This window comes from Elephantulus edwardii, unplaced genomic scaffold, assembly GCF_000299155.1.
Source record: "Elephantulus edwardii isolate Elephantulus edwardi_28Jun2011 unplaced genomic scaffold, EleEdw1.0 scaffold00258, whole genome shotgun sequence".
Taxonomy (NCBI): domain Eukaryota; kingdom Metazoa; phylum Chordata; class Mammalia; order Macroscelidea; family Macroscelididae; genus Elephantulus; species Elephantulus edwardii.
The window spans coordinates 3130618-3143908 of record NW_006400008.1 but is presented as its reverse complement, the minus strand read 5'-3'; the positions used below and the strand labels follow the sequence as shown (position 1 = coordinate 3143908).

Sequence of the window (13291 nt, the reverse complement as noted above, 5' to 3'; positions counted from 1 at the left end):
TAAATCCCTCATTTTGGAGTTGACCATTAGTTACAGTGTAGTCCCTGCCCTTAGCCCAGTGCCTTGACCCACTTATTTCCCAGCTCCACCCTCCAGCAGGATACCACTTCACTTCTACCAAATGCCTTCAGAATTAATTAATCTCCCATTGTCCAACCTATGACCTGACAGCTTGTGAGAGAGATTTTTTTCTTTTTCCTGTGTCCAGTGTCTCTTAAGTTTACTTGTACTGTCTCCGAAGGGTTGGTGATGTGTCCTGTAGAACTCCTGTATAGATTGTGTTTTTCTTCTTTTGAAGGCCCAACTGGTTTAGGCTCCGCCTTGGGGCTTGTTACCTGGAGGCATGTCAGAAGCTGTTGTGGAAGTCCTCTAGTAAGGTTTATTCCCAAGTATCTCAACTTGTGATTGGCTAGCTTTGGTGGCCTAGTGGTAAGAAGCTGTACTGCAACTACAAAGGCACATGGTTCGAGGCCACCATCTCCTCTGTGAGAAAAGGATAAGCAGTCTCCTCTCATGCAATTACTTGCCTCTGACAACCCAATGGGTGGTCATCTATGAGTCAATTCTGATTTGACAGTATACAACAACAGCAGCATTATAAATGAATGATACTACTTTCTTGGTTTCTTTCTCTGAATTCTCTTTGTTACTATAGAGTAATCCCACTGACTTTTAGATATTGATCTTGTATCCTACAAAATTAGTAACTTTAACAGCATTTTTGTTGAGTCCTTGGGGTTTTCTGTGTACACTACCATAACATTTGTGTATAGCAACAGTTTAACCATCTTTTTGCCAACCTGGATACCTTTTATTTCCTTCTTTTGTCATATTGCACTATCAAATACTTTCAATACAATATTGAATAGAAGGCCTCTTTGTCTGGTCCTTGTTCACAAAGAAAATGCCTTTAGTTTTTTCCACTGAGAATGATATTGGCTCTTGAAAATTAACCACAAGGGTATAAAGCTTATAAAAACACCCATGTGGAAGCTAAATAACACCCTGTTAGAATATAATATGATTATTTAAAAAATAAACAGTGACATAAAAAATTCCCAGAAACAAATGATAATGAAAATACAATGTACCAAAACCTCTGGGATGCAGCTGAGGCAGTCTTCAGGGGCCAGCTCATAGCAATAGGCAAATACATAAAACATGAAGAGGGAAGCAAAATTCATTCTCTAACCCAAAAAAAATTCATCAAATAGGAAAAGAATAACAATCTAAGCCTATAGCATCTAGAGAAAAGGAAATTATAAGAACAAGAGATGAAATAAATGAGATAGAAAACAGAAAAACCATTGAAACCATCAACCAAACCAGGAGCAGGTTTTTTGAATGGGTCAGTAAAACTGACAAACCATTGGCAAACTTAACAAAAGAAGAGAAAGAGATGACACAAATAATTTGATTAAGGAATGATGGAGGTACAACCAAACCAGAGTAAATTAAATTTATAGTATCAGAATGCTATGAAAAGCTATACTCTGATAAAGTTGAAAACTTAAAGGAAATAGACAAATTCCTTGAACTCATGCTCCACTCAATTGACATAAATAGATGTAGAACGCTTGAGCAGACCCATCACAAATGAAGAAAATGAGCAGGTCATAAAAATGACTCTTCTATAAAACAAGTCCTGGACCACATGGCTTCAAGGTTGACTTCCAGCAAACATTCAGAGAATATCTGTCACTGATTCTACTTAAATTCTTTTTAAAAATAGAAAAAGAAGGAACACTTGCAGAAATATTCTATGAAGCAAGCAGAACCCTAATACCAAAACTGATAAAGATATTACCAAAAAAGAAAACTACAGATCAATATCTCTCATGAATATAGATTAAAACATCCTTAACAAAAACTTATCCAACAGAATCCACAAGCACATAAAAAAAAATTCATCATGACCAAATAGAATTCATAATAGATATGCAAGGATGGTTCAACATAAGAAAACAATCAATGTAATTCATCATATTGACATATTGATAAAGTAAATAACAAGAACAATATAATCTTAGAAATTGATGTAGAAAAGGAATTTGGCAAAATCTAATACCCTTTCCTGACAAAGACACTCAGCAAAATTGAAATAGAAGGGAATATATGCAAAACCAAGAGCCAATATCACTCTCAAAGGAGAGTAACAAAGAGTATTTTCTGTGTGAACAGGGACCAGACAATGATGCCCACTTCACCACTTCTATTCAATATTGTATTGGAAATGCTTCCTAGGGCAATATAACAAGGGAATTAAATAAAAGGCATTCAGATCAGCAAAGAGATGGTTAAACTACTGCTATATGCAGATGATATGGTACTGTATACAGAAAACCCCAAAGACTCAAAAAAAAAAAACAACAAAAACCAAAAAACCAAAACAAAAAAATAATCCAACCAAAAAACAAAACAAAAAACCAACAAAACTATTAGAGCTAGTAGACCAATTTAGTAGAGTGGAAGGATATAAGATCAATAGCCAAAAATCAGTGAGATTCCTCCACAGTAAGAAAGAGAACTTAGAGAAGGAAACCAAGAAAGCAATACTATTTACAATAGCCATCCACAAATAGAGATAGTAGGGAGTGAACCTAACTAGAGATTTGAAAGACCTAGACAAAGATAACGGCAGAACAATTCAGCAAGGCACAGTAAAAGACCTAAAGAAATGGGGAAATGTGCCCTGTTCATGGTTAGGAATACTCAATATTATTAAAATGACAGTCCTATCAAAAGCAGTGTCCATGTTCAATGCAATCCCAGCACAGATACCAAATTCATTTTTCAAGGAGATCAAAAGGGAAATTGTCAAGTTTATGTGGAGAGAAGAAAGATCCCCAAATAAGCAAAACACTTCAGATAAACAAAAATGAAGTGAGAGGCATAACAAGCTCAGTCATGAAAAGCTACTATGTAGGGGTAGTGACCAAATCAGCATAGTACTGGTACAATGACAGGAACGTAGAACAATGAAGCAGAATTGAACACCTAGAAATAGACCCAGCTTCCCAGAACATTTAATCGTGCTAATGAGAATCCTATACTTCGACCAAGAGGCAGTCGTCAGAACAGAGCAGGGCAACACTATATGGTTCAAAATTGGGAAAGGTGTATGCCAGGAATGTGTCCTATCTCCATACCTTTTCAACCTGTATGCAGAGCAGATTATCCCAGAGGCTGGGCTCTATGAGGAGAAGTGTGGTGTTAGGATTGGTGGAAGATCTATCAACAATCTGCATTATGCAGATGACACAACCATGCTCCTGAAACTGAGGAGGACCTGAAGCATTTGCTGCGTGGGTCAAGGACTGCAGCCTTCAGTATGGACTGAGGCTCAATGTCAAGAAGACAAAGATTCTCACCACTGGACCAATCAGTAGCATCAGGATGGATGACGAAGAGATTGAGATTGTTCACAGCTTCAGTTTTCTCGGCTCCACGGTCAACACTCTTGGCACCAGCAGACAGGAAATAAAAAAAAAAACGTATTGAGATGGGAAAGTCTACTGTTAGGGACCTCTCTAAAGTACTCAAGAGCAACGGTGTGTCTCTGGAGACTAAGGTGTGCCTGATCCAGGCCATGGTCTTTGCATTCACTGGTTATGCATCAGAGAGTTGGACAATGACTAGGGAGGATAGGAGGAGAATCGATGCCTTTGAGCTGTGGTGCTGGAGAAGAGTATTGAATGTTCCATGGACTGCCAAGAAAACAAACAGATTCATCCTAGAGGATTAAACCAGGCTACTCCTTGGAGGCAAGGATTCTGGGGTTTCGTCTGACATACTTTGGACATGTTGTAAGGAGAGACAGGTCCTTGGAGAGGGATATCATGCTTGGTAGGGTAGAGGGACAGCACATGAGGGGAAGACCCTCCATGAGGTTGATTGATTCAGTGACTGGGGTAATCGGGATGGGTGTGTCAGAGGCAATGTGATTGTCACAGGATAGAGCAGGGTTTAGGGTTGTTGTACATAGGGCTGCTATGAGTCGCAAATGACTCGACGGTACATAACAACAACAGCAATCTATGGTCAACTGGTATTCAACAAGGACAGAAAAGTTTGGGAAATGGTAACTTCTTCAATTAATGGAGCTGGCATAACTACACTGCTGCTTGCAGAAAACTGAAACGGGATCCACATCTTACAACATACACAAAAATCAACTCAAGGTGAATCAGAGACCTGGGGGTAAAGCCAAAAACCATAAAGTTTAGAAGAGACAAACTGGGCCCAAGAGGCCTAGTCTATGGTATAACGAGACTGACAGGGCCAGAAATGCTCAATCTGGAGAGGATGAAATTGATGACTATGACTTTCTAAAGACTAAATCCTGTGCACATCAAAAACTTTTCCCAGCAGAGTGAAAAGAAAACCTATTGACTTGGAAAAAATATTTGGCAGTTCAATTTCAGACAAGGATCTCATATCAAAAGTTTACAGAATCATATAGGGCCTCCACAAGAAAAAAGATTGATAACATAATTTCAAAATAGGCAAAATCAACAGAAATAAATTTTCAAAGAGGAAGATATTCAGATGGCCAGTAGACACATGAAAAAATGCTCCAAATCACTGGAAATAAAAGTGATGCAAAGCAAAACCACAATGAGATACCATCTCACTCCAGCAGCAGTGGAAAAGTTTAACAGGACAGCAAATAATAAATGTTAGAGAGAATGTGGTGAGATAGTAACTTTTATACATTATTGGTGAAATTGCAAAATGTACAACCACTCTAGAAGGCAGTTTGGCATTTCCTCCAAAAGCTGAACACAGAAGTTCCATATGACCCAGCTAGTCCATTGCTTGGAAAATACCCCAAGAGAATGAGAACTGAGGCAAAAATGGACACTTGTACAGCAATGTTCATAGCAGTGTTATTCACCATCACAAGAACATGAAAGCAGCCCAAATATCTGACAACAATAGAATGAATTGAGAAATTAAGGTACATCCACACAATGGAATACTCTGCAGCATGCAGGAGCAACGATTTTGTAAATTACTAGGGGGTTTAGGGCTGTTGTACATGGGGTCGCTATGAGTCGCAAACGACTTGACGGCACATAACAGCAACAACAACAACAAGAGACATAAAAGACCTGTATAAAGAAAACTACAGAATACTTCTCTGAGAAACAATAAAAGACCTAAATAAATAGAAAAAATGTTTACTGTTTATGGCTAGAAAAACTCAGTATAGTGAAAATGACAATCCTACCAAAATAAATCTTCATGTTCAACACAATCCAATACAGAAACCAAATTCATATTTCAAGGAGATTAAAAGGGAAATTTTCAAGTTTATTTGGAGAGGAAAGAGATCTCAAATTATCAAAGCACTTCTGAAAAACAGAAATGAAGTTGAAGACCTAGTAACACCCCATGACCTCAAAACCTACTACACGGTGGTGATAACAAAAATACCATGGTACTGGTCCAGTGACAGGTATATAGATGAATGTAGCAGAATTGAGAACACAGAAATGCACCTTTCTATTAATGGTCAACTGATATTTGATAAGGAAGCAGAATGTATCAAAAAAGGGAAATGACAACCTCTTTAACAAATGGTGCTGTCAAAACTGCACTGTTACCTGCAGAAAGGTGAAACAGGATCCACGGCTCACAACATATACTAAAATTAACTTAAGGTGGGGGAGAGAACTGAGAGTAAAGCCCCAAATCATAAAGTTCATAAGAGCAAACTGGCACCAAGTGTAAAGGCCTACTCTATGGTATAAAGGGTGACAAATAGAGTCCAAAATGTACAATCAGGAGAGGAAAAATTGATGAACTGGACGTTCTAAAGACTAAATCCCACTGTTCATAAAAAACTTTTTCCAAAAAGATGAAAAGAAAACCTACTGGATGGGCAAAAAAATATTTGGCAATATAATTTCAGACAAAGGTCTCATAACAAATGTTTACAGAATAGTCCTAGGCCTCCAGAAGAAAAAGACAGACAACGCAATTACAAAATGGGCAAAAGAGAATATGAAAAGACCTTTCACAGAGGAATACATTCAGATGGTCAAGAACATTGAGCAGTGGTAAAGTCTAGCAGGACCACATGCAATAAATATTGGAAAGGTAGGAACTCTCATATACTGTTTGTATGACTGTAAAATGGTACAACCACTCTGGAAGACAGTTTGGCATTTCCTTAAAAAGCTGAACATAGAAATTCTATATGACCCAGCTATTCTGCTGCTAGGAGTTTACCCTCAGAAAATGAGAACTGAGACACAAACAGAGATTTGCACAGCAATCCTCATACCAACCTTGTTCACAATTTCAACAACATGGAAATATCCAAAATGTCCAATCACATCTGAATAGATTGAGAAATTTTGGTACACCCACACAATGGAATACTATGCAGCACTAAGGAGCAACAATTTCGAAAAACTCTATATAACTTGGAAGAGACTGGAGAACATTATGCTGCATGAACTACCTAAGTCTTATAAGGACATATACTACATAAGGAGATGATGTAAAGATAAAAGGATAATTAGTAAAACATATATAGGGATCCAAGGGGGGGGAAGGGGTGGAGAAATGAGCTTATAAAATATTTTTATTTCACTTAGAAATACTGATTTTCTTTCATAATCAATATTAGAAGAGGAGTCAGAATGGGAAGGGGAGAAATCACAGAGTTGCATAATTTGGTGGATGGAGGGAGAAAATAAAGGAAATGAGAAGGACCCTGCAAGGACCTGAAAAGACAAGGTAATGGTAAACATAGTCCAATGGTGATTAATTCTATAAAACACAATGAGTGAGAATTATTGTATGGAACACAATATGAATGAAGAATAATAGTGTGGAACACAATGTATATGAACTTTGTAAGCAAATCAGTATAATTTCTTTTTTTTAAAAAAAAAAAAACAGCCCAAGTTTTCCAAAGCCTCTTTTTAGCTGAAAGGGTACAAACCAATTTTTCTCATCTGCACAACCTATAGACACATTTATTGACTACATTTCACTTCTATAGAATCTTGAGAAACAACTATAATCTTCAGAACTCTAGACTGTAATGCAAAGCAACTGCTATTCAAAGGCTGAATAAATAGCCTATTGTCTTTGAATGAAAACATCAGAGTGTCTGAAATCATTTAAGTTCATCCTTTCCCAGTCCTTTTGATTCACAACACATGAGCTTAAACCAAACTTACCTTTTTTTGGTACATTATCAGATTCTTAATAAAATTTAATTTTAATAATCTTAAATTTTAAAGAATAACCTGATTCTTTTGAACCCACAGGCTAGAGAAAATGAGTGAGATAGTCGAAATAACATATGAAAATAACATCATATATCCAATGGCAAATTCCTTTAAACAGTGAATAGGAGAAAACAAATGTATTTTATATAATTAAAGAAAAGAGTATGTAAAATATTTTTATTTAGCTTAGAAATACTGGTTCTACTTCATAACCAACATCACTACTTACGTCAACAGGCTTGCCATCAGTGGCTCGTGCAGCAATTACTGTCCTTCCTTGAAAGTCAAGAGTGTCTCTTTCACTTGTCTGCCGTCTCTCAATTAAATTGCAATCCATATAGAGTGAAATAACACGGGATTGTACACCAATGCCAAGTTTATGCCACTGGCGATCAAACAAAGGACGAAGTTCTCGATTTTTAAAGATGTAGTTCAACACATCACCCTCAGCAGCATGCACCATAAATTCCACAGCCTTCTTTCCACCATCTACTACTAAAGAAACCTAAATGAATTAAAAACAAAAAGCAAAAAAACATCTTTAAATATTTTAAAAGTAATGTCTAAAATTATTAAAATGTACAAATAAAAGTTCAAAATGCATATTAGTATAACTTGTAGAGTTACTAAAATGTTTTAGATCACTTCAGATTTGCTAGTATAAACAGAACTGCAAACTTGCAGCTACTACTAAAACTTATTTCAATATGGGTACATCTGAGTTAGTACATGCATTCATGATGAGTAATTATGCTCTGGTGGCCTAGTTGTAAGAAGCTGTACTGCAATCCCGAAAGCAAGCAGCCCGAATCCATCAGCTGTTCTATGGGAAAAGCATGGGCAATCTCCTTCCATGCAATTAACTGCTCTGAAAACCCACTGGAGAGTCAGCTATTGGTAGGTTCAGACTTGAATGTACACCACAACAACAACACAAATAATTAAAGGTTGTTGTTGTTGTTGTTATGTGCCGTCGAGTCGTTTGCGACTCATAGCAACCCTATGTACAACAGCCCTAAACCCTGCTCTATCCTGTGCCAATCGCACTGTCTCTGACACACCCATCCCGATTACCCCAGTCACTGAATCAATCCACATCCTAGAGGGTCTTTCCCTCCTGCGCTGTCCCTCTACCCTACCAAGCATGCTGTCCCTCTCCAAGGACCTGTCTCTCCTTACAACATGTGCAAAGTATGTCAGATGAAGCCCCAGAATCCTTGCCTTCAAGGAGTAGCTGGTTTAACCCTCTCTGGGATGGATCTGTTTGTTTTCTTGGCAGTCCATGGAACATTCAATACTCTTCTCCAGCACCACAGCTCAAAGGCATCAATTCTCTTTCTATCCTCCCTAGTCATTGTCCAACTCTCTGATGCATAACAAGTGATTGCAAAGACCATGGCCTGTATCAGGAGCACCTTAGTCTCCAGAGACACACCGTTGTGCTTGAGTACTTTAGAGAGGTCCCTAACAGCAGACTTCCCCATCGCCATACATTTTTTTATTTCCTGGCTGCTGGTGCCAAGAGTGTTGACCATCGAGCCGAGCAAACTGAAGCTGTGAACAATCTCAATCTCTTCACCATCCATCCTGATGCTACCGATTGGTCCAGTGGTGAGAATCTTTGTCTTCTTGACATTGAGCCTCAGTCCATACTGAAGGCTGCAGACCTTGACCCTCTGCAGCAAGTGCATGAGGTCCTCCTCAGTTTCAGCGAGCAGGGTTATGTCATCTGCATAATGCAGATTGTTGATAGATCTTCCACCAATCCTAACGCCACGCTTCTCCTCATAGAGCCCAGCCTCCCAGATAATCTGCTCTGCATACAGGTTGAAAAGGTATGGAGATAGGACATATTCCTGGCGTACACCCTTCTCAATTTTGAAGCATTCAGTGTTGCCCTGCTCTGTTCTGACGACTGCCTCTTGGTCCAAGTATAGGTTTCGCATTAGCACGATTAAATGTTCTGGGATTCCCATTCTTCTCAGAGTCAGACACAGTTTGTTATGATCTACACAGTCAAATGCCTTTGCATAATCAAAAGGGAGCTCTGATGTCTTAGTGGTAAGAAGAGGCACTTCTAATTCCAAAGCACAGAGTTTGAATTCACTAGGTGCTCTGCAGAAGAAAACGTAACTGTTTCCTCCCATGTGATTTCCTCTGAAAACTACTGGCAAAGCAGCTATTATTTGTTTCCAACTCAATGTGAGTGAGTGTGTGTGTGTGTGTGTGTGTGTGTGTGTGTGTGTGTGTGTATACACATACATATATACACATAGTTTTGAACATAAATTTATGATATCAGTAAGGTTAATATTTCCTTACTGTCCCACACCATAAGTGCCCATACCTCCTCCCTTCAGCATCTTCTTCCTTCAGCATAGATATCATCTCTTCACAAACCTAAATTTCTACCCTCACTTTTCTTGAGATTTTTTTTGTTGTTTACCTCAAATACTACAAGCTCTTAAACTTTTGTAATTATGTAAGATTATGCTATTGTACTATATGCCATAGAAGACATTATTGCTGTTGCTAGGTGCAGCTTAGTCATGCCTGACTCACGGTGATCCTGTCTAAACCAAGTCCAATGTTATCCTCACAGTAGCTGCCATGTTGCGCCTTTCCTCTTTTCCACTGACCCTCTACCTCACCAAGCACAATATTCTTCTCCACGTCTCTTAAACAACATGTCCAAAGTAAATGAAATTAAGTCTTTTCATCCTCACGTCCAAGGAACATCCTGGCTTATACTTCTAAGATAGATTTGTTCCTTCTTCTGGAACTTCAGTGTATATTCAATGTTATTTGCCAATACCATAATTCAAATGCATCAGTTCTTCATTCTCACTTAGTATCTAGTTTTCATTAGCTTGTCAGGCAACTGACGATACCATGAGTTGGGTTAAGTATACTTTAGTGCTCAAACTGACATCTTTATTTCTTAACATTTTAAGAGGAGATCATTTGTAGCTGATACAGATTTGCCAAGAAATCATTTGACTCCTTGATTTCTGTTTCTATGGTTGTTGATGGTCGATCTAAGTAAAATAAAGTAATTGTCAACTTTAATCTTTTCTCCATTTATCATAATTTTTATTTTTTGTCCAGCTGTGGCCATACTGAAGGTTACCATCTTTTATCTTCATCATAAATGTCTCAAGTCCTCTCCACATTCATCAAGCAAGATTGTGCCATCTGTATAATACAGTTTGTTAATGAATTTTCCTCCAACACTGATGTTGTGTTCCTCTTTTTATAACACTGCTTTTTACATTATTCCTGTACTAAGTAAAGTATAAGATCCTGATACACACTATTCCTTATTTAAAACCATACAGAATGGTCTTGTTATGCTCAAATTATTGCCTTCAGGACTATGTTACAGATTCTGCATGAACACCATGAAGTGTTCTGTAATTTCCACTCTCCACAATGCTTTCCATAATTTGTTTTGGTTCACAGAGTCGAACGCCTTTGTGTAGTCAATGAAACATAAGTAAATATCTTATGTATTATGCTCTGAGAATGAAATTATATTTTTATAATCTCATGTGCTCAATAAATGTTTATTTAGAGAGTATTTAAATGTCATCTCTTAATACATAAAAGGCTGCTCAACAAATGAATGGATTTCTTTTTAAAATAAAATAATATATCAGAATTTCTTCAAAAGTAATATATAATATAAAAAAGTAATATATAATATCAGAGGTTATTGTTGTAGTTAAGTGCCCTTGAGCAGTTTATGACTCATAGCAGCCCTAGGAAGAACAGATCTGAATCTTGTCCTATCCTGCACCACCCTCATCATCCCATCACACTTGAGCCGATACTGCAGTCACTGTATCAACCCATCCTGTTTAAAGTCATATTTTTATTCACTGATATTCCACTTTTGCAAACCTGATATGTTGTACAAAGAATATCCTCCCCTGGAAACATGCCCAAAGTCTATGAGACGAACCTTTGTCATCCTTGACTTCAAGGAACATTCTGGTTGCTTGTTCTCCAAGACATCTGTGTGTTCTAGAAGTCTATTGATAGTGTTTTTATTATATGTCTATGAGACTCAGAGCTGACTTGCCAGAGGGTTCTCTGAGGCTATCAATCACACAGGAGGAGATTGCTCACCTTTCTCTCATGAAACAGCTGTTGGATTCAAACCACTTGCCTTTGGGTTGGCAGTGCAACTCCTTATCCACAAGGACACCAAAGCGCCTTTAGTGATAAACTTACTGTTGTGTACCATGGAATCTGATCTGACCCACAGCTGACCCTCCACCAGGTTTCTAGAGGCAGTAAATCTCACAGTAGGAGATTACTAATCTTTCTCCTATGGAACAGATGGTGGATTCGAACTGTGTGTCTTTGGAATGGCTGTTTAATTCCTTACTACTAAGCCACCAGAGTGTCCGGGTGGGAAAACTTAGTAGTAAGGTGGAATTAGCCAAAATTCTTAAAGAAAAGGAAGGTTGAGGGTGTTTGGAAAGTACATGAATCTTGAGAAAGGATTTTAAAAAGAAAAAGAACATTCCTGCCTCACCCATCAAACTTGTAAGATCTCATTAAGATCATCCTAACTACAGAATGTTATTGATGATTCTCTAAAATAAAGACTATTTTAACACCAGATACACTCCAAAATTTGTACACACTTCTAATACTCACCTGGACTAATAGCACAAGAGAAAATTAACAAATACAACTCTTATAGTTCCTTACCTGGGGCATGTTCTGCCGGTTTAAAACCTGCCATAGAAACCACCGTTCCTTTTTGGTGGTTCTTCGCACACGAAACACGGCTGCTATGGAGTATTCCTCAGGAAGACCTCTGGGAAATATCTTACTGTGGGAGAAAACAAAAGAACTACTGTGAGAAAACCGAAGATGCCAAGGAAAGAAAATCTAGGCGTGAAGTTCTATGTAACACAGTATCTTCTCTCAACGAATAGATAATTTGTTATGCATTTTTATACTAATATTTCTTTGAGAATTATGCTAACAGTTGTGCTTATATGAACTCTTTATTTTCATCTTATTTGTCCTCCCTATGTCTTTTTAACTTCTGGGATTGTATTATTAATGTTTGAGGTATGTGAAAGTGAATGGAGAGAATAAAGTGCCATGCTATGATATTCCCTTACACAACAAAGCGCTCCAATGGGAGAATTTGAAAGTTGTGGTTTAGCGAACAGTAGGGATTTAGAATAAAAAGAAATAGTGCACTTTTGGTTTTGTTGGCAGAAAAGACACAGAGAATTGTAAAGATCATGAATAATAACAACAACAATAAAATGTATTTTTCGCAGAAAAGAGCTTTTCATCACATTAAACTCTTGTGAATACGTTTCAAGTAGTAATTTCCTAATATCAATTTAAGGAATCCCGGTGGTGTACAGGATAAATCTGAGGCCACTAACCAAAAGAGCAGCTTTCTCAATCCTCCAGCACTGCACAGGAGATGCGGTCGTTTGCTTCCAAAAAGCTTTACAACCTTGGAAACCCTAGGGACCATTTTACTCTGTCCTGCAGGGCTGCAAAGGGTAGTGGGTTTTTAGAATATCAATTTTAAGACTGGCATCAGTCTTAGAGAAAGTAAACTTAATACATCATTTCTTGATAGAGAAGGAGACAAAAGTGTTCAAGGATCCTTTTACTTTAACTCTGTTTCAGAATATCTCTAATGCTGGACTCATATAGAAATTCAGAAAAAAAAAAATTCACACTGAACTTGTCATGAATTTAAATTTTCATTTGAAAATAAATATAAATTTATTTCTCCAAGCTGACTTTAAGTTTACTAGCATGATGTGACAACTCTGGAAGACAAGAATCTTACTATATTTTTTTCATTTTTAAAAATTTTATATTGGTTTCCATACAAAATTCATATACATTGTGTTTCATTCATGTTCATTGTGCTTCATATATTCTTCCATTATTGTTGTTGTTATGTGCCATAGAGTCGCTTGCAACTCATAGCGACCCTATGTACAAGAACCCTAAACGCTGTTCTATCCTGTGCCAACCTCGCTGTCTCA

General features: G+C 37.6%; 1 protein-coding gene across 1 annotated transcript in view; it reads right to left on the bottom strand.

The window, feature by feature from the left end:
* COL19A1 (collagen, type XIX, alpha 1) overlaps positions 1–13291 on the bottom strand; it is a 669215-nt gene that overhangs the window by 512599 nt on the left and 143325 nt on the right. The window contains exons 4-5 of the mRNA XM_006899482.1: positions 11973–12096; positions 7480–7755 (exon numbers count right to left, since the gene is read on the bottom strand). Of these exons, the coding sequence (XP_006899544.1) occupies positions 7480–7755; positions 11973–12096 (400 nt within the window). The remainder of the gene's footprint in view (positions 1–7479; positions 7756–11972; positions 12097–13291) is intronic.